Source organism: Diadema antillarum, unplaced genomic scaffold, assembly GCF_040938485.1.
Source record: "Diadema antillarum isolate AM-2024a unplaced genomic scaffold, OU_Dant_1.0 seq00001794_RagTag, whole genome shotgun sequence".
NCBI lineage: Eukaryota > Metazoa > Echinodermata > Echinoidea > Diadematoida > Diadematidae > Diadema > Diadema antillarum.
Genome location: NW_027272472.1, coordinates 111228 through 133923, shown reverse-complemented (window position 1 = coordinate 133923; position 22696 = coordinate 111228). Strand labels below are relative to the sequence as shown.

Sequence of the window (22696 nt, the reverse complement as noted above, 5' to 3'; positions counted from 1 at the left end):
CGGATAACTACCACCCAGATAATTACCCCCCGGAAAATTACCCCCTAGATAACTACCCCCCCCCGACAACTACCACCCAGATAACTACCCCCCCCCCCGATAACTACCACCGAGATTACTACCACTGGGATAACTACCCCCGGATAACTACCACCAAGATTACTACCACTTGGATAACTACCCCCCGGATAACTACCCCCAGGATAACTACCACCCGGAAGATTACCACCCGGAAAACTACAACCCGGAAAACTACCCCCAGGATAATTACCCCCCCCCCCGATAACTTCCACCCGGAAAACTACCACCCAGAAAACTACCCCCTGGACACCTACCCACCCCCCCCCCCCGATAACTACCACCCGGAATGCTCACCCCCCCTATTACTTTCTCCCCCCCACCCCCCCCCCCCCCCTCGGGGAAAAAATCCCCTGGATAACTATAGGGCCTATACCCCCTGGTTAAATACCTCACTCACCGTGAAAGACGCTAGCAGCTGTAGCCACGTTCTCCCATATTTTTGGTGCATTTCGTGCGATATAAGACATTCAGGTACTAGTATATCATTAATTGTATACATCTGTAATGAAGCCTACTTTTATGTAAGCCTACATCTACATTGTGTGTAGGTCCTATACGTACATGTGTGTTTCACGCACTGAAAGATGAAGATTGTTGAGTTGAGTTGCTGCAGAGAATTATGTCAGGATTGGTTATTGGTTATTGGTTATTAGTTTTTTTTATTAGTTACCCCAAGGTTCTATTGGAGGCCCGTTTTTTTTTTTGTCTGTTTATGAAACTAATCGGTAAAGTATTGCGCAAACATTGTATTGCTTATCATTGTTATGCATGATATGATACACAACTTCATTTTCTTTCAAACCTGCTGTGTCTTCACTTTCATCGGCCATTGCAAAACTTGAAACATGTTCGCAAGATCTGAAGAATTTGGCTTACATCCAGTGGTCTTAAACTAAATGATGATAAATGTTTAGTTGTTTATATATATATATATATACACATATACATATATATATACATATATATATATATATACATATTGGTTTTAAGAATTATATGTTAAGTAAAGTCGATCATTAATGACGTCAAGTCCATATCAGTCCTGTCTGTAGCACTTATATACTTCATCGAAAACAGCCCGTAACTTAGGTGTGATAGTCGATCACGAAATCTCATTTCAAGTCATATAGCTCAAGTTTAGCGAAATGTTAGATATCAGTTGGGTAATTTAAGTTTCATACGATTTCTTTTTTGGGGGGTCAAAATTTGCAGCTGATATCAACGGCGCAAATCCGTACTGAGGGGGGGGGGGGGGGGGGGAATGATAGTCACCATTACTAACGATTACAAGCCCATAACCTGACCGGCGCAGCCTTTTTTTTGGGGGGGGGGGGGAAGCTTGGTGCCCCCCTCCCCCCCCCCCACACACACACTTTACAGGGAGCGAATGTCCAACAATTTTGCATGAAATATAAAGTGGGATGGAAGTGGCAGCAAAAATATCAAGTCTTTTTGTTCTTGTTTTTTGTTTGTTTGTTTTTTGCTTGTCAGCCGACATTCGGCAGAGAATCACATCTTAAAAGTACGAAGAATTTTTTGTTGTTGTTTCTCTTGTCTTTTGATTTTCTTTCTCCTTGACTGAAAGACAATTTTGACCCCCTCACCCTTTCAAAAACGTGGCGCGGCCCTGAATAATGCCCAAATAAATTCAATAAAATGGTAAAATTCCTTTTATGTAATAACATTATGTACAGACCACCCCCTCCTCCTCCATTTCAGTGGGAAGTTACGCCCATGGCTGATATGCTTTTAAAAATCATGCTTTGCCTTCTTCTCGGTTGGATTTTTCGAAATCGCTATTATGTAATCTTCCAAAAAAGATGTCACAAAACTTCAACGGTTGCAAAATTTTGCCACCCGGTTGTTAACTGTTACTATACTAAGTTTTATTCCATATCACCAATCATCCGTTCCTTACATCGGTTTCTGTAGTGAAAATATATATATGTATATTTCACGGATCTTGTTATTAGTACATCATTCGGTTTATACCCTTTTCCCCGTATACCTACTCTATTCCAAAATACAATCCGACACGAAGTCTACGTTCACCATGTTGTTACTCCAAAAATCTAGAGGAAAACATGGATGGGGGTGATCGTGCTTTCTCCGTTATAGGACCAGAATTGTGGACTCAGCTACCTATTCAGATGAGGAAACTGTCATCTACAAATATCTAAATCCACGTATCTGTTCCCCTCACACTGAGGACTATAACTGCAATTTATAATGTTCGGAAGGATTGCATTCTTTATCTGGTATGTGGTTGTTTGTTGCTTGTCATTTTCTTCTGTGTTTTCATGTTTGAACATGTATGATATTTATATTCATTTTTATTTCTTGAAACGCCATTAGCATCGAAAAAAAGTGGACCTGCGCCCTGTGCAAATATAACCACCATTATCATTATTATTATTATCATTAGACTGTAAAAACATCGGTGTTAGATTTAACCCCATGGGTGTTAAATCTAACACCGATCAAACTTCAATAGAGGACCACACCCACAGGTGTTGAAAATGTATTGTGACGGTGTTAAAAAGTGTTCGCCTGGCACTTCGTGGTATTAATTTGACATATTGATATTTTTGACACTGCGCTAGAGTTAATTCAATAATGACACCGCATGGTGTTGATTTGATATTGGTGGTGTTAATTGCAATGGTATAACACCCGTCCAGCTTCAATAGGGGACCACACCAACTGGTGTTACTGTGGTGTAAATTTGTTTACACATTTTTTCAAAAATCAAGTACTTTATCGGAAAATTCTTTATCGTCTTGTTGAAGTTCAAAATTAACAAGAAGTGCAGTAACTAAGAAACTATTCAAAAAACAATTTTAAATTTTGAAATGACACCCGGAGGTGTTAATCTAACACCATGAATGAGCACCGGAAATTTAATACCAGCTCGGTGTTTCATATTTAACACCGGACTTTTTGCAGTGTATTATTATTATTATTATTATTATCATCATCATCATTATTATCATTATCATCGTTATTATTTGTAAAGCAAGCAAGCTTTTCACTATTGCATTCCTAGACTGAATGCAAAAATGGGGATCTCTGAGTAGTAATTATCGGGTAGTATACAAATATCGACTGCTGCAGAGGGAGATGGTAAAACTATTTGCACCGAGGTGATGTCTCAACAGTGCTATGTCCCGAGACGAAGTCGAGGGACATGGCAGTGTTGAGACATCACCGAGGTCAAATAGTTTTACCATGGCCCGAAAGAAAGCAGTCGATATTTGTTTTATATCCCTCTCGAGCATTTTACTAGAGTAATGACGGTTCCCTTTTGGAAAAGTGTGCAGGTTTCGTGAACGATAAATCTAACGTTAGGCTGTAGCAGTGCAGCAGCAGTGCGTGCAGCGCGTAGCGAACGACACCGCTGCGCTGTTGTTGATTCCTACACACGAGCTACACTAGCTGTTACAGCGTGCAAAACTCCGAAAGATCGAAATTTTGGTACGGATAATCATTTCTGAATAAGCTGAACATAATTATTATCTTTGATCATCGTTGGGCAATGTGTTGCCGTTTGGTGGTACTATAATGACACATTTTTTTTTTCTGAAAGAACGTAAATCCAATCACCAGTTTTGCAGGATGAGTTAACACCATCAGGTCAGGGTGGAGCATCGGTAATATTCAGTGATTGCTTAAGTTGTATTTATATTTGAATTCCCTGCTTTCATGTTGTAATAACGTATTATTTGATAGTGCCATCTGGGGGTAGTCATCCGCGGGATAGCTTTCCCGGGGGTAGTTAACTCGGGGTAGTTATCCGGGGGGTAGTTATCCGGGGGGTAGTTATCCGGGGAGTAGTTATCCGGGGGTAGTTATCCGGGGGTAGTTATCCAGGAGGGTAGTTATCCGGGGGGTAGTTATCCAAGAGGTAGATATCCGGGGGGTAGTTATCCTAGGGGTAGTTATCCAGGGGTTGTTATCCTTGGGGGTGGTTATCCGTGGGGTAGTTGTCCCAAGGGGGAATCTCCCAGAGGGGTGATTGCCCTAGGAGGGTAGTTGTCCTGGGGGTATTTGTCCTAGGGGGTAATTGCCCTGGAGGGTAATTGCCCTAGGGGGGTAGTTGTCCGGCGGGTAGTTGCCCTAGGGGGGAATTGTCCTGGGGAGTAATTATCCCAGTGGTAGTAATCCAGAGGGTGGTTTTCCAGGGGGTAGTGTTCCTAGTTATCCGGGGAATAGGTCCTAGTTATCCGGGGAGTAGGTCCTAGTTATCCGGGTGGTAGTTATCCGGGGAGTAGTTATGGGTCTTCTATAGACCCATAACTACTCCCCGGATAACTACCATCCGGATAACTAGGACCTATACTCCCCGGATAACTAGGACCTATTCCCCGGATAACTAGGACATTCCCCCGGATAACTACCCCTCCCCCCCCAATACCTCCGATAACTATCCTCGGATAACTACAATACGGACAACCGCCCCCATAACTTACCCCCAGGGCTTAGATAACCTAACTACAACTTACCACCCGGGTGAATACCCCCCGAGCACCCCCCGTAAGTAGGGCTACCAAGTATTCCCCCAGTACAACTACCCCCGGATAACAAACCTCTTAGGGTAATCATCCTCAAGGACAATTCCCATATTAGGGCAACCCCCCCCCCCCCCCCCCTCCAAGATAACTACTCAGGCTAAGTTCTGCCTAGGAAAAAGGGTCACGGAGTAATTTAACCGACTTCGCGTGATATCGCCCATAATTATATCTATTGTATATTCTTTATTTCGTCTACAGATTATTTGATAATCACTGTATCTATTTCGACAATGCCTATCACTACCACCAGTTGTGTTTAGGCGTTTCTTCGATGCGATTTTATTAGTTTATATTGTAACACTATTTTTATAATTGCCCTGCTGCATCATTGGTCATTAACCACTAGTGTAATTACCACAGAGCATTACATCCCTTTACAGTTACCCCTTGTAAATACTAGGCCCCAAAACAAATCCCTAACCCTGATCCAAACAAATCACCCCTCGTACAGTCACCCTGCCCCATGAAAATATTACCCGTCCCATTGATAGTTTTCTAACATCGTTTATTTGAATCGAAAAAAAGGCAAATTTTTGCTCATTAAAGGGATCGTATAGTTTTGGTTGAGACCTAACTTCAGACTTTTAACATAATTTTTTGGTGAGATGAGAACTCGTTCAGGGTGTAACTGCCCAGATACGCCCTAATACAATGTGTAGTGAAAAACCTGATATACACTGTAACAATGTAATCATGTTGCTCTTTAGGTCCTGATTATAACAAGGATCCGCTGCCGTGGCTGTATATAACACATTTTTTCTTAAACAATGGTGATCTCTTCATCCAAATGAATGTTTTATCGCGATGGCATATATCACGTTTTTCCTCCCACCTTGTGTTTGGAAGATGGACATTTGTGAAAAAAAAAAAACATTAAAAATTGCTTAAATAACTTAACTGCAGTAGACTGCAATACACTTGACTTCAAGAGAGTAGATCAGTCTGAAGCTTCAATACAACCAAATAAGGAGATGGTGTTTTATGTAATGGAGTTTTTCTTAAACTGATACGTGGACATGAGATTTTAAGATGATGGTATTGCATCAAAAGATCCTCTGCTAGCATACACACAAACAATGCTCACTAAAATTTCCTTGTAGAAATCAATTCGACTGAATTATAGAGGGAAATATATTTTCCATTTTTCGGAGTTTTTTTTTCATTATATATGACTGCTGACGGTAGAGATTCATAGTTGCTAAACCGTTGACATTCATCATGTTCATCTATTATATCATAAAAACGAATGAGCAACTTACGATCCAATGATGTCACCACCTCATATAAGTTTCACACATGAAAAAAAACCCACAATTTTTATGAAAACATGTAACGCTTTCTTACTGTATCATCAAATCTTGATGATACATTATTCTGTTGGCTCGATCATAATATTTTTCTTACAGATAACTTTAATTTGGAGAGAGGGTTTCTCATAATTGACATATGAAAATGAAACGAGCAGTGGACTTTGTTCCATTCACATGAGAACAAACTGGTATTAAAGAAATACAATCACAGAAAGAGTATGGTTACGTATGCTCCCGAGGACGACGCAGGAAGAGTGGCGTAAGGAATGTTTGCTATGTTGACTTGGTAAAGTGCGAGACTCTGAAGGTTTGGCATGGACCAGACACTTTTGGCATAGGCTTGCGATTCAGCAGCTGATGAGATGTTATCTTCATCACGACTGACCAATTGGGTAATTGACTGAAGCTATGCAGGATTGTATGAGGTTTTTCGAAGCAAGAACAAAAACAAAAAAATAATAATATCAAGAAAATTATGACATGACAAAAACAGCACTGTATTTGATGTTCCTTTTTTATGACCGAACTTGTCAGATCACTGGAATATTGATTTTATACTGGACAGCTTTCAAAATGATTCTTCAAGCCTGATTTGATTTTCACACAATGTCATGATGCTGCACAAAGTCAATATTAACAAAGTCACTGATGAGTATTGTTTGAATCTAAAGGTTGGAAAAGGTAAGTGATCAACCGAAATGTGCGACATTGTTCCACAATTTTGCGGGTAATATAAAATGAAGACGAGCACGTGCATATACAAACTCAATAATTATACGTACCTGCGTTCATAAGACAAATAAAAAATGCAGGAGACCATACATATTTCTTTTTTAGCAACTGTACGTCGAAGATAGTGACCTCTGAAAGAGTTGTAATGTTCATTGTACGACAAAATTAAAAAAAATACTCAAGTCGTCAGTCGCTGAAAGGTAAAACAAAAAACAAGGGAAAAGTGCAGCGGTGCATCATGCAAAAATATGAACAGTTTATGTGGAGATGGAGAGTGTGTATGTGAGAGTGAATGTGTCTTTTAAGGGATGGTACAGTATTGGTGGAGATGAGAATTGGGCTTTTGACTTTTTGCGAGATACCTAGAAAACACTTATGAAATAATACAGAGCATACCATTTTAAGAGGAATTCAAAGTTTATTTGATGAAAATCGGGTTTGGAATGACTGAAACATCCAAAAAAAAAAAAAGAACCAAAGTAAAACAAAGCGATCGTAAGAAAAGTTCGGTCCCACACTTTATTAGAATCGCTCTGTTTTGGATATCTCAGCCATTTCAAAACCAATTTCATCAAATAAACGTTGAATTCCTCATGGAATTACATGCCCTTTCATATTTCATGGGAGGTTTCTCTTTATCTCACCTAAAAATGTTAGAAACCTGAAATTATGTCTCAACCAAAACTATACGATCCCTTTAATGCCCATGTTTGATTTGTAAGTTTAGTTCGGGGCCTTTTCTTGAATGATAGGAGTGAATCGAGGAGAGCAAAAAAAAAAAAACCACATTAGTGACATGCTCTATAATGATAAGACATGTATTTATTTGATAGCATATCCTTAAACTGTGTTTGTTGTTGTTGTTTTTTTAACATGTGTATATGCATGTACATTGCTTTAGGTTGTCGGGTAAATGTTTCAAGACATCGAGGCCAGGATGTTTTAAAGATTTTTGTGCTAAGTATTGTTTTTTTTTTTTCAGATGAACATTAGAAAGAAAAAAAAAATTAAGAAGTCATCAAATTCTGATGATACTTTTCAGAATAGCACATTCTATTTTCTTTTTAACCTAGTTCATTAAGACACGACAGAAAATTCATAATAATGCTGAAATATTGAAAGTGCACATTATAGTCACAGTGCAGCAGATGTAGGCGATATCATGTTCCAAATTTTCGCCAATCAATACTACTATACATTGAGGGTTTTCTGCACTTTTTGCTACTTACATTTCAGTCTCATTTTAATTTCTTAGACATGTGGCACAATCACTCAAAAAGATGCGATGTCAGTAATGACCTTGGAGAACTATGCTGCTCCTGCTGCTATATTACACAAACTAGGAATAAATTTTCCTTATATGGTTTTCAAGTAATCTCATGTAAGGGAGCTCTTTGCCTGTGCTTACCCTACAAAAATAGAGCAACTAAACATTTCTCAGGAAGTTTCCACTTCTTAAAAGTAGTCACTTTATTTGCCATTGCAACTGAGAAAATAGCCCTTCCTTTACATTTTGATAATAGAAGTACATTGATCTTTACCTCATACTAAGTACTAAACTTTAACTCTCTTTGCGCTGAGGAAATATTCGTCAATTTATCTATTTTCATCCCTCTTGATTTGATTTTGATTTTAGCTTATTGTTCCACATCTCAAATATGAATATGAATATACAATCGATAGAACATAACACATGAATCGTAATCAAGAGAAAAGGAAATTTACAAACATTAACTATGAGGAACCTACTAAAAGCAAAGCTTGCATTGTATAAAAACAGTCTTATAAAACAAACAACCTTGAAAGGAGGGATCGAGAGCAAAGAAGAGAGAAAGAATTCAAGCAAGAAAAAAAAAAAACCCCAACGAGAATACAGTACAACATACCGAGATAGCACCCTGTAAAACGCTTCAGATGTAATTTCAACGAGCACGCGAATGATTTGCGAAGGACGCGAATGGCCAAATCCAGCATTCGTACCTAGCCTGCAAAAGATCGCCAAATGAACGCGGAGGTTCGGAAGCGTCAACATTGGTTCGCGGATGTCGTTTTTACTTTGGCGAGAATTTCAAAAAGTTTTGAAATTTTTTTGCCACCCTTTCCGCACACTTGGTCGTGATTTGCTCGTGATTTGTTCTCGAGAGTGTCTTTAAAGCCTCGTCATATGCGCACGACCTTCGCAAGACATGCTGAATATTCAGAAAATCTTTGTAAAACCCTAAACAGACCCCGAAACTTTCGAAAATGTCTCGCGTATGTTTCGCAAAATCTGCGAAATTTTTGCGATCATTTTACGTTTACGACGTAACCGCAAACGGTTCGCGTATACCTTTTGAGACATTCTCACGAACGTTTAGCGCATATTTGGTGGACGTTATATATGACCTCTTTAAAGTTCTACGTTTTCTAAAAATCAAAATGGTAGCACACATCCACACATCAAACAGTTTTTGAAAACTATAGTGAAAAAAAAAAACAAAGAGGACGAGATGTTTGATATACAAAAAAAAATCACAGAATACACTTGAGATGATTCTAGTGTATGCCAAAAAAAAATTACATTTAAAACTAGAAATTATGTGTGGGACAATTTGCACAAAATCAATTGATTTACTTGTGAATGTATAGGTCCTCCGAAAAAAAACAATAACAACTTTTAGGCACACACACAACAGAACAATGAAAGGAAAAGAAAGGAGAAATACAGGAAAGAGAAAAACTTCAACTCAAGACAGCCATCATCTCTCCTTGGAAACATTTCTCCCATGAATATTGAAAAATTTGCATTTCCGTCGCGTGTGCTTCGTGTACGTAGCATGCCGTTCTTATTAAGCAATGGTACACACGACATTCGAAATACGTCGTGAGAACTTCGCACAAACTGCGCAAGAATGGTTTTCAGCTTCATTGTCGGCATACATTCTGAGAAACTCTTTTCCGAATGTTGGATTTTGCCATTCGCGTCCTCGCAAATCGTTAAATCAGGCCTTAAAGATTCCTCGTCACCCGAGCAAGACAGTTACGTAACAATGTAGGGGCCTATAAAGTACACATGATACATGACAATTCAGGAAAAGCCTTGACATGAATGAATCTGTTGGCACTTGGCAGAACGAAAAACAAGTCCGGAATACCTAACAAGCAACGAATCTGACAAAGAAAATGAAGTTGGAATGTAGTTGCTATGATTAAACATAAGGCTGAATGAGTGGCTTCATGTTTGTTTGTTTGTTTGTTTGTTTGTTTTTTAAGTTTGGGTTTAAAACAATAATTCATTAACTACGATTCCGTGATGTTAGAGTCAAGGCTCTTACAGAATGCCGGTCTGTGTACTACTGTTTTGAGTATAAATGCAGTTCTCACTGGGAAAAAAAATGAAATGAGTTTGGCTGTCTTGTGGGATAAGAAAAAGAATAACTATATTTTTCACAGACATAGGAGTGAAAACATGCGGTAATTCATCTTTAGTTGATTGACACGTAGATATTCCAAGAGAGTAAGAATTTATATAAAAAAAAATCTTCAATAAGTTATTTCTTTTGAAAAGTGGGTTTGCTGGTGCTAAATAATCTGTAGAAATCATGGACCGGACCAAGCATAGATCCTAGTCAATGGTATCTGTACATATATATGTATTTATATATGCGTGCTGTTTTTTTTTTCCTTTCCCATTCCCACCATACAAAATGTAAAACCTTGAAATGTATATTAATTCTTTTGCTTGTTTGTTTCACATGTATATTGATATTTAAGCATTACTGGGGCCCCTATTTATAAGCACTGCTTCTCCTGGGGTTCCCACCATCAAGTTTAATTGTTTTCGGGGGGGGGGGAGGGAGGTGTAGTTTGTGTGGAAGTTCAAGTTATGTTTGGGTAAGGTGGATCTTCTCGCCCCCTGATTTGGCTTGCTCCAGTCTTTGCAGTGCACACACATTTTTCAGTTGGAAGGGAGGATGAAACTGCTAATTGGTCACTCATTAAATTGTTTACTTGTTTGTTTGTTATATTCTCCTTCCCCATCTCGGAATATCGCTCTTGAACAAGATCTGATTTGTATATGGTAACTTAATGTTCTGCTTTTTTTTGTTCTTTTTTTACAATTCCTCAACGTTGTTCAGTGATTACGTAATTCTAATCAAGTTGATTGCTGTAAATATTGTGATTCTGTATAATTTTTCAATAAAACATAAATTAAAAAAAAGTTTAATTGTTTTCTGTTTTGTTTTTGTTTGCTTTGTATATAGTTATGTATCTTTGTGTATGTTTTTTATTGTATACTTCTAAATTGATGGTGAATAAAACTGAACTGAACTGAACTAGTGGTACCCCATGAGTCACCGGTCATTCTGATGATATTGTACCGTTAACTGAAGTTCTTATATGTCTACCTTTTAGATAGCTATGAAACCAGTCTGAGGATTTACCCTTAAGTCTTAAGGTAAAAGCAAGCTTCTCCTGTAGAACGTCAATGTCAATCAGATCAGAAGCCTTTTGGAGGTCAACAAAAACAGCTCCAGCGTACATGCCATGGTCAAGCGACATAAGCCAATCATGTGTTACCTTAATTACAGCACGTGCTTGTCGAGTGCAATTTTCGAAATCCAGACTGATGGTGAGTGATAATGTCATTGTCTAACACAAATCGGATCAGTTGACGTTGGACGATTTTGTTTTCCTAAGAGTTTCGAGACGCATGGTAAGAGAGAAATAGGTCTATAATTATCGGGATCGGATTTATCTCTCTTTTTAAACAATGGTGTGATCTTGGCTATTTTCCATCGCTTCGGAACCCGTTCCTCATGAATCGATCTATTGATAATGTGCATTATACCTTTAACAAACTCCAAGCCACATGACTTCAAAACATAAAAACTTATACCATTAACCCTAACTAGGCCGGGGGGGGGGGGGGGGGGGCACCACCCTGGACGTTCCGCGCGATGTATCGCTAGCGCGAAAAGCTATCGCCGCGACGTTTCATGAATTTTTTCTTTCGAGTCTCCCGCATCTTTTGACACCAAATTTGCGATGCGCGGTTCCGAAGTTGCGCATCAAATATGTACGTGCATGTCAGACCCAAAATTGCTCAAAAACGTGAATTCATGTACAAGTTTAATGCAAACTGTGGTTACAGGCAAATTTCATGAAAGCATGATTATTTGGGGGTTTTATTGATTAAAATCATTTAATAACATATTCTCTTGTTCGGAACAATGTCGCGGACAAGTTCCGTCGAAAAAACTAAGAAATACATAAGAAAATAAAAAAACAGTAAAATACTCCAGAAGTTTTTTCTGATGGCACAATTTTTTTCTCTTACATTTGCTCAGGACACTAAAAACAATATTTAAACAAAATTTGGGCCCATTTTGAGCTTTACTGATTTATACCAAATTGTCTGATTTCATGCATCAATATGCATAAATTAGCATAATTTAGCATAAATGATAATTTTTAAAAAATCTAACTTCGTAGTACTTAAGATTACATCATAGGTAATGTGTGTGCCAATTTTCGTCGCGATCGCGCAGTCGACGGCCGAGATCTGGAGGCCCCCCCCCCCCCCCCCCCGGCTCTATGATCTACTTGCAAGAGCAGACATTTCTTGAAGTATATCTATTTCCCTCACTGGACTTAATACAAATGGGTTTCCATTTCTATTCATACAATTTAGTGGGATATCTTGCGATTAGTTTTCCTCAAGAAGAATGGAAATGGCAACATTTGAAAAATGACTTAAATTCCTCAGGTAAATGTTTTCCGCCTCCAGTAATATGAACCATTTCTGAAGACTTAGTAGGTATGAACAATTAGAGGATGTTCCAAGATCTCACGACCTTGAGTGTCACATATTTTTTTCAGCATAACATTTTTCTTTGCTTTTTTATTTCCAACGTAACTTTATTTCGTATTCTCTTACATTCTCTCCAGTCTTCGACCCTGTTGTGCAATTTTGCATTCTTTTTCGATTTATCCCGTTTCTACATCAATTCAAAAATAAACTCGTTAATCCATGGAGAGTGTTTCTTCTTTACTCTCTTGACTCTGATTGGCATAAATTATGCTTATCTACAATTTCCGTTACGAATTTCTCCCATTGGGACACTGCTTCATCTAAACAGCCAAATTCTTCTACTTTAGACCAATTTTGTGACCGCATTTCATCTTTAAATGCATCTATATCAACACCAGTAGTTTTTCGAAACGTGATCACATTTGCATGATTATTTGTATTGTTCATCTGCTTTACTTTCCATGGGAGATAGCTCAGAGAATGATCACTGAATCCCACGTCATGTATACCCCATCCAAGGTTGACTACACACCAAATGATATATGAGAGACCGTGAATCAGGAGATATACGCGTATATTCACATGTAATTTATAAATTTGATGAGGATCATGAATTTCATTTATCTCACAATACCTTCGGCAATCAGTACTTAATGATTGCTGCATAAAAGATTGATGTCTCCCATCAAAATCGCAGGTGTTCCGAATCCTTCAATAAAAACCAACATATATATCTTCGTACACAGGGAGAATGTTGCGTTTTGAGTTAGGAGGTCTGTGCCAGTTCACAAAAAGTAGGGGTGCACATTTTCTAACATCAATCAATAACATTATCGCCTCCAACTCATTAATGGAGGGATGTGGTACTTCTTTTTAATTCAAAATTTCATGCATGTATACAGCAACACACCCGCCTTGCCTATTACGATCTTTCCGAATCAATCTATAATGATCAACTTTAATTTCCGAAGAATGAATACTTTCATCAAGCCGACTTTCATTTATAGCAGATGTGTGAATATTATTACTGCATAATATAACTTTAATCTCATCAAAATTCTTCATTAAACTCACAACATTTAAATGTGCACAATTTAGTCCATTCTGACTCATATGTGAAATTTTTTAACTTTTATTCTTTACACTTTCTGAATCATCCCTTTTCCGATTACATACACTTGCAGTTTTATTTTCTTATTGATGATATTGTTCAACGTAAAACGGCATACGCCTCATAGTACATTTACGATATTCCCAGCCTACAAACTGCTCTGGTACATAATTGTACAGCTTCTCTGCGATACCATTACATGAGAAATGAACCAATTTCTTACACTGAGTACATTTTAAACCTTTTTGATTTACACTTACTGACTTATTACATAAACCACAAAAAAAAATCTTTATACGTAAATTCAACTAAATTACATCACACCTAGATTATGACTTGGAGAAAAAATCAATCAATAGTTAAAAGTTCAAACAGCAGCATAGTGCCGCGAATGGGAAGAATCATTATGGCAACATGTACCCTCATTGTTCATCAGCTCTGACGTGATTTTTTAAACATGTTTTACAACTTTTGCGCTTCCTGGAGAGAGGTCACGTGCTTCCTTTCACTTTTCCCAACAATGGTAACATAGACTCTGCCGTCTTGAGACCATGTAGCAGAGACGTTTTTGGATTGTCTGACTGTTTTGAGAATTCTGTAGTTTGATGCTGTGAGATCCTCTGCAATAGAGATTCCCGATTGTTTGAGTTTGCGCCTAGCTTTCATGACGACTTGTCGGGCACGGTACGTGGTAAACTTGTCAATGACAGGCCGATGGTACAGCTTGCTGTCCGCCTTGGAAGAAGACGAGGCTTCTCTCTTGCGCGATGACGATGACGATGACGAAGTCGATGTGGCTGGATCTTGGGAGTGTGATCTTTGACGCTCTGCTTGTTTGTGGGCATGCGATCGCTCTGAGGTTTGATGGGGTCCTGTTCTATGACTTCTATCGATGTCATCGATGTCGATTTCGATACCGAGCTTTTCTTTGGCGAGCTTAAGGACAATATCGTCAGTATTCTCACCCCTGACTTCCGGGATTCCAAATACCCTCAAACAGTTTCTTCTCGAATATTGCTCCGATTCTTTCGCTTCGTTTTCCAGTGATTGTATTTGCTCTTTTTGTTCGAGTAGTTTTCTCTCCAATTCATCTATTTTCTTTGGTTATTGCAAACTTCTCGAGAAAATATTCTGGATTCTTTGAGCTCAATCTGCGTCGTCATCAAGGAGAGTAATCCTGCCTGATTTCCTTCATTTCTTCGCGCACTGCTTGTTTGACTGCGTCTTTTACGGCAGCGAGAAATTCATCATTTTGAAAGAAATCTGTCATGGCGGCATTCATCGGCTTGTCGTTTGACACCTGGCTTTGACTTTGCGACTGCCTTGTCTGTCTGGTGGACATTTGAACAGGTTTCGACAAATTGACCATGCGTTTTCAAGAAGATGGAAATGAGAAAATTTGGCCAAGTGGTCCTCCCCGGGCTGTCCCCCGATCTGCCGTGAAAAGCTTGAAACCACCGTCGCCAATCTACTTTAGTACTCATGACACAATAACCTATTTTACTCATCATGCTCATTAAGGTTCGAGAGAAGAAGATTTGTAAATATTCCGTATTTGAATATGGTTTTTGTCTTTCCCCATAAAACCTGTCGAGTTTGGTGACAATTTGACAGGCATTTTTAAGATGAAGATGGCAATGTAAAGTAAGGGCCCCTATTTGGGCCCTATAACAAGGCCTCAATGGGGTATTTTTGGTTCTGCCATAAAAAAAAATCAAACTTAAAACTGGAGTCACCAATGTACTGATATCTTCGAAAAATCACTATCGTGACTATAGCTGGCAAGTGGAAGAGGAGGACAGATAAGAGGAAATAATAAGGAAACTGGTTAAATACCTGAAATTTTGGTGAGGATTCTTGCAGAGCGATATAAAACTCATCAGCAAGCTTCATGTCGACGAAAGTCATCTGTTGGAGTCGTGGCATGACAGAGATGCTCTTACCGTATGCCTGGGATGCAGCAGGTCCAATAGGGGGGCTACCCTGATGATAAAGCATCTGAAGCTGAAATAACACACAGAGACAGAGATACAAGTATAAAAAGATATGATATTAACAAAAGCAAGATCTAGGGATAGGGGGAACAGGAGAAGAAAATAACTAAAACTAGACATGTCGCTCTGGCGACTAGTATGCCTCCGTCATAATGCATAGTTCTTCCAATAGGTCTATTATAGTACGTCTTGACAATGCTGAGATGACAATTTAACATCATTGGCACAAACAAAATGACAAGTTTGTCAAAATTGTGTGAGTGTTTACCCTCCTTGAACTAGGTTTCATTTGGACGGATGGCTAAATTGTTTTATAGAGCAGGTATTGGGGGATTTGAACATTTTCACACCCTCGTCTTTTGTCCTCCCTGCCCACAATTCGTCAAATAATCCCTAACTACACTTGTAACATCCATTTTCCTAATACTCTGAGCTACTTTCAACATATGATAATGATATCTCATATGGGAGTTACTTATAATGCCCTTTACCACTCAGTCTGAGTGCTCAAAGGGCATGAAAAATCTCTCACACAGCAAAAAGAGAGAAAGAAATAGACAAAAGAAAGAAAGAAGGAATAATAGTCATATACTAATCATATGCTATGAAACAGGTGTGTTTTCAGTGCTACCTAAGAATCAACTGAGGAGATAATACGAATATGTAAAGCAAGCTTGTTCCAGAGAGAGGATCCCGCACTAACAAAAGGCCTGTCACCCCAAATTGTGACATTTGAATATTTTTACTGACCTTTAACCCCATGGCCAAAATCTTTCCTTACAGAATCATTGTGCAGTAATGCATGGAAATAAATTGAAACGAGTCCCGAGTATACTCGGACAGGGGTCAATGCAAAATGCGTGTTATTGTGAAATCAGCCCGTCCTCAACGGGTTAAGTTTTAGCATTGACCTATCTACAATGTAAGGAGAAAATGTTTACTTTCAGCATCAAATAGTTGAAATTTAGCATTATTACGTGATCTTTGACCCTTGAGCCTTAACCAAAATGACCTCAAAATTTCCAAGAGAGTCATTGTCAGGTAGTACAAGCATATGTACTAAGTTTTATGCTAATAACTTAAGCCGGCATTCCCAAGATATGGAGAAAAAGTAACATTTTAGCATTTTCACTTGTTCTTTGACCTTTGCCCTTTTAACTCTGACTGCCATGGCCTCAAAATTTCCAAGAAGATCTTTATCTAGTTATACATGTATACGCCACGTATTAAGAAAGTATCTTCAGGCATTGCATGGATATGGGGGAAATATTGACATTTTGAGCAATTGACCTAGACCTTTGACCTTGAACTTTGACCCCCCATGAACTAAAGAGTCCCATGAATATCACTGACAGGCAGTACATGCATATGTACTATGTTTCATGGTGATTCCTGGAGTCATTTCTGAGATCTGGGTAGAAAAGTGAAATTTTAGCATTTTCACTTTGACCTTTTACCTCTGGCCTTTGACCTCATGGTCCAAAACCTTGACTAGAGAATCTTATTGTGTAGCACATGTATACACTAAGTTTCAAGAAATTACCTTTAGGCATTGTATTGATATGGGGGAATACATTGTAGCAAAATTTTGAGAATTTAACCTTGATATTTGACCTTTAGCATATATGCACCCAATAATTGATAGGCACAGCTTCGTCCGCTCATACATATCGACATATACTAAATTTCATTAGGGTACCTCAAACGAGTTAGTACGCTGTCCACAAAATTCATTACGGACGGAAGGACGGACGGACGGACAACCCGAAAACATTATGCTTCCTGCGACATTTCTTAGCGGAGGCATAAAAAGAAAATAATAGCTTTGGTGGAATCACTGCACTGCTCACACGGCGGGAAGTGAGAGAGTGGTCAGGGGAAAGATAAAAGAAAAGAATAAGAACAGTGTTAGGGTTAATAAATTTATAGATACCTGAGATTTGAGTGAAGATCCTTGCAGAGCGATATAAAACTCATCAGCCAGCTCCACGTTGTTGTACAGAATCAACTCCTGGAGCCGTGGCATGGTACATATGCTCTCACCGTATGCCTTGGATGCAGCAGGTCCAACAGGGCCCACATAATAATGGCGAAGCCTCTGAAGCTGAAGTCAGCACACACAGGAAAGGAAAACAGTGGGTAATAAAACATTTATAAAAACGAGATACAGAGAGAGAGAGAGAGAGAGAGAGAGAGATGAGAAACATTAGGAGTCCAAGAATGAGTAAATCAGAAATTGAGTGTTCTTAATTCTTGATTTTCAAACGCATGACTACTGAAATTTCTTGACTAAAGATATTGAAATAAATAAAAAAATAGAATGTTGGAAGCTATCAATCTTGTGACAATTGTAATATGACAATGCCTTTTGGAATGTATTTTAGAAAATAGCAATTTGTGTGAAATAGTGCTGGTAAGTTTTTACTATGCTTTCATGTATGTTTTGCTTACACTCTGTTTTTTGTTTTTTGTTTTACAGAAATGAAGGGATCTGAATTTAAACTAATGATTTTTTTCCGATTCTTGATGTTGTGCTTACAAAGACAAAGAGCAGAACTCATGCATAAAAGAAGTATTAAAGCAAGGAAGAAAAGAAAATGATTGCAAACAAATCTTTTCTTGACCTTATGTATGGAGAAACTACACAGAGAAGTCCACAAAATTCTATAACCTTAAACATGGCCACCTGTGCGATAATCGGGTCACTCCCACAATGGCCAACCCACACAATCCATTTCCTCTATGCATATTCATGACAGGGTCTTTTGCTGCGATCTAGGTTTTTAAATATGAACGGAGAAAATTGTTTTTTGTGGGTTGGCCTTTGTGGGAGTAACCAACTCTGTGTTCTATGAACACGCTGTATTGACGCTGTGTTCTTTCTTAAAGGGATGATCCATCGTGTGAAATTATAAGGGTTTAACGGGAAATAAAACCCCAACACATATGTAGATTGAGTGAATGCAGCAATATGAATAGAATACATCAGTGAAAATCTGGGGAAAATTGGACAATATTCGTTGAAAAGTTATGGGTTTTTGATATTTTGGTGGCACCATCGATGGATGAGAAAACTTCAACATTTTGTGACCTTATAGTTATATGGGAAACGATATGAAGAAGCTATGCAGAGAAATCCAAAAATTTCATTCCCCCCCCCCCCAATAGCATTATATTCACTCAACCTGTTATGGACAGTAAGAGTATGAAATTTCCCCTGCTTTCTGAAAGAGAATTGTAAAGTCTAGTCTTTTATTTCTTAGTCATGCTCGTAAAAGGAAATACTATATTGAATTGTGTTTATATTATCTTTATATCGTTTTCCATGTGACGTTACGACATGTTGCAGTCTTCTCATCCAGCAGCGGTGGCGGGAACAAAACTGCTGATATTGCTGCATTCACTTAATCTGCATGTCTGTTTAAGCTTCATTCCCAGTAATTGGATTATCGAAGAAAATAAATCAGAGACGATTGCACTGACAGAAACAAAGAACAAATAAAACACAAATAAAAATAAAGCAAGGAAGAAAGAAAATAACTGCACACAAATCTTTACCTGACAACTTAAAGATGAATGTTGAAGGCTGCTGTAAAAGTCAGGTGCCATGGCAACATCACATAGGGTCAAACACTCAAGGCTTGGCATGGTGCAGATACTCTGCGCAAACTTTTGAGCTCCAACACGATTGGTGACACCAATATTCTGCATACACAGTCTTTGAAGCTAAGTTATATAAAAATAAGAACGAGGTTGTAAATTATGAGACAGAGGTGAAATGATTCAATAATGCATAATTACCATACTAAATACAAGTACACACTGTATTGTTAACTCATGTGATAAAGATATCACATGTAAGCAGAGGCAAGCAGTCGCTAGATATGAAGTATCATGTTTTCATTTCGCCAATGCAATCTTCAACTTTTCCAAAAGTCAGCCACACATATCAGCAAACTGTTGTGCTTGTAATAATAAATCCTTTCTTTACTTTAAGAAAACAGGTATACACTTGCATTAGTGAGTGATAGTAACTTTTAATCATATACTACTATTTTTATTGCCCTTACATAAGAGGATTTTCAGCATTGATATACTACAAATCACATCCTCTCATAATAACAATTTGATGATATTAGTGAAAGCTGATTTTCGTATGATATATATATATAAAATAAAATATATCATTTGATCTGACTGGCAGTTTTTACTCTTTATTTTCATGTTCCAGTCTCCAATCATGCAAACTGCAGTCCAAACACAAAACAGACAGGCACACAACGTTCTTTCTCTCTTTTATTAGCCATTCCCTTTGCATACATTTTGAAAACATATTCATAGATTAGATTGCTTTTTATTTCGATCAACGGAAATATAATGTAAACTGCGCAGCTTAGATATGTTGCAGAGAGAAAGAGAGACAAAAACAACTTCACATTTCAAAGAGGATTCTTACCTTTGACTGTGGGGCTATTGAAGCCATGCCTGCATAGAAGTCATCATGCAACTGAATATCTTTCACTGTCAATGATGTGAGGCTTAAGAGTGAGCAAATGCCTTGACCAGTAGTTTTAGCTGCAAACTCACAGCTATCTTCCTTCTTTGCTACATCACAATGATCTGAATTCCTTGCTGCCTTTTGATGGAAGGAAAGGAGAAAAGAGGTTTCTCAGAATATGTTATTAAATCATATTGAGTGCAGGTGCATCGAGATATACACAAATTGCATAGAACGACAAAGCAGCTACTGTAATTAGATTTGTTTAGAGTCATAAAAATAAAGCACCTTAGAAACAACTCTTTTGAATGTTGACATGCAATCACAAAAGCATCCCTAAACCATGAACATCTTTTAAAATATCATTGTCATGTATGCTCACATTCGACTAATAAACATGCTTTTACTACTTATTTGTTTAGACACAACGAAGATCATAAATTAATCCACTTAAAGGACAAGTTCACCTTCATAGACATGTGGGTTGAGTGAATGCAGCAATATTAGAACACATCAGTGAGAGTTTGAGCAAAATCGGACAATCCGTTAAAAAGTTATGAATTTTTGAAGTTTCTGCTCAGTCACGGCTGGATGAAAAGACTACTTTAGCTTGTGATGTCACATGAGTACAACGACATAAAGAAAGAATAAAGAAAATTCGACATATTTCCATTTTTTCTCGCATAACAAAAGAACACTCGACTTCTCTCTTTCAGAAGGCAGGGGGAATAATATTACCCTTAACATACGTCAGTAGCAAGTCGAAGAACTGTGCACTTTATTCAAAAAGTAAAGTTTTGTGAAATTCTCTTTTTATTTTCCTTATTTAGTTGTACGCATGTGACATCATACACTGTAGTAGTCTTCTCTTCCAGCAGTGACTGCGCAGATACTTAAAATGTTTGTAACTTTTGAACGGATTGTCCAATTTTCCTCAAACTTTCACTGATGTGTTCTACTAATATTGATGCATTCTCTCAATGCTTATGTATATGAAAGTGAACTTGTCCTTTAAAAAACTGTACAAGATTTTCCCAGCAATGAAAATTATATAAAGAAATAACGTCTTCTTTATTGCACAGAAAACAACAGTCAGGTGAAGCCAAAGTGTTCTCACTAGTCATATATCTTAAATGTATCAATGCCCTAACTAACGCTTTATATCACACTGAATGATAGACTTTATACAGAAGATTACACATACTTTCCTTTTCGAAGTTTAGTTGTTCTCTTTTTTCTCAGTATCAGTGTACACACCTCAACTTAAAAACGAGCAATTCAGTAATGAGAGAGTTACTTACAAAGTGACCGCAGGCCTCAGCAGCAAACAACCATCCAGAAGTTGTGTGTCCAGAACCTTCAATCTCCAATGATGGCAGTTTATTGAGGTAAGGAATCAGAGGCTCAAGAGCATCTAACTGGTGACATTCAAATGCAACATCAATCGCAAAATGAAGGTCACCATAGAAGGAACTAGTGACTTTCTCACACAAGGACCTTAGGACAGCCTTACCAGCATCTAGTCCTTGCGCTGCAGTAAAGTAAAAGAGGTATCGAAAACCAGTACAGTCTGCCATTAGCTGGTTGTTCAACCTGTTGAACTCATTCCTGTCACTTTGAAGCAGCGATGCCATATGCACTCCTGCTAGATACTCTTGAAATAGCTTGTGGGGGAAGCGGTATTCGACCACATGCTTTGTTACCCTCCTGCTGTTGTCTCGTCTAGAAACAAACCGGTCTTCTCTTGTCAGGACTCCAATTTCACAGGCTGCTTCTAGGTCACCTTTATTTGTCACGAGACTTTCCTCTCCAAACACAAGCTGGTTTTGAAGGAGGCAGTGAAGAGCATGTTTTCCGACCCTCCTGATACAGTCCTGGCCTTGCTGCAATCTCTTACTTTTTGATTCATTGTTTGTCTCTCTGCCAGCATAGTGGACTTTAAGACAATGGATCAATTCTTCGAAGAATTGGGCAAATGTTTTCAGTCCCTGAATTGCTGCGCGGCTTCCTTCATCCTTCCAAATGTGACAGAGCATGCTGCAGTAAATCGGGTAGGGAACCATATTTTCTGCTACCAGATTGTTACCTGTCATCAACTGGACGAGACTATTTCTAGCTCTCACGTTGTTGGAGAAAAATTTGGAAATGTAGGTTGCTACATCAGATTTCTTGAAGCCCTTGAGCTCAAAAAATGTGTACAGACTGCCTAGCTTGGTATGGGATCTTATCGGCTCTACTCTCCACGATCGACTGGTAATAATGACTGAGGAGCATTTAAACTTCTCGCGTCTGATCACAGCAATGGTAGCATCATTTGAAGCAGTTTGGCTGATGTCCCCACTGTACTCATCAAGACCATCATAAAGAATCAACACTCTCTTTTGGTTCAGTCGAATGTACTCATCTAATTGTACCCCTTCAAAGTTTAGTTGGTCGGACACATTACTTAAGATAGTATCAGCGAAGCATGTGCTCTCCTCGATTTCCCTTAGATGAATTAGAAAAAGGAGATCAATCGTCTTCAGGCATCTCCCCGAAGCCCAATCCAATGCAAGTTTAGCAAGGAAGGTTGTCTTTCCGACGCCTGCTTCTCCGAGTATCCCAA

At 38.4% G+C, this 22696-nt stretch overlaps 1 protein-coding gene across 1 annotated transcript in view; it reads right to left on the bottom strand.

The window, feature by feature from the left end:
- LOC139712334 (uncharacterized) overlaps positions 1 to 20076 on the bottom strand; it is a 32323-nt gene extending 12247 nt beyond the window's left edge. The window contains exons 1-4 of the mRNA XM_071624170.1: positions 20050 to 20076; positions 19152 to 19319; positions 17527 to 17697; positions 15436 to 15603 (exon numbers count right to left, since the gene is read on the bottom strand). Of these exons, the coding sequence (XP_071480271.1) occupies positions 15436 to 15603; positions 17527 to 17697; positions 19152 to 19319; positions 20050 to 20076 (534 nt within the window). The remainder of the gene's footprint in view (positions 1 to 15435; positions 15604 to 17526; positions 17698 to 19151; positions 19320 to 20049) is intronic.
- Between the last annotated feature and the right edge of the window lie 2620 nt (positions 20077 to 22696).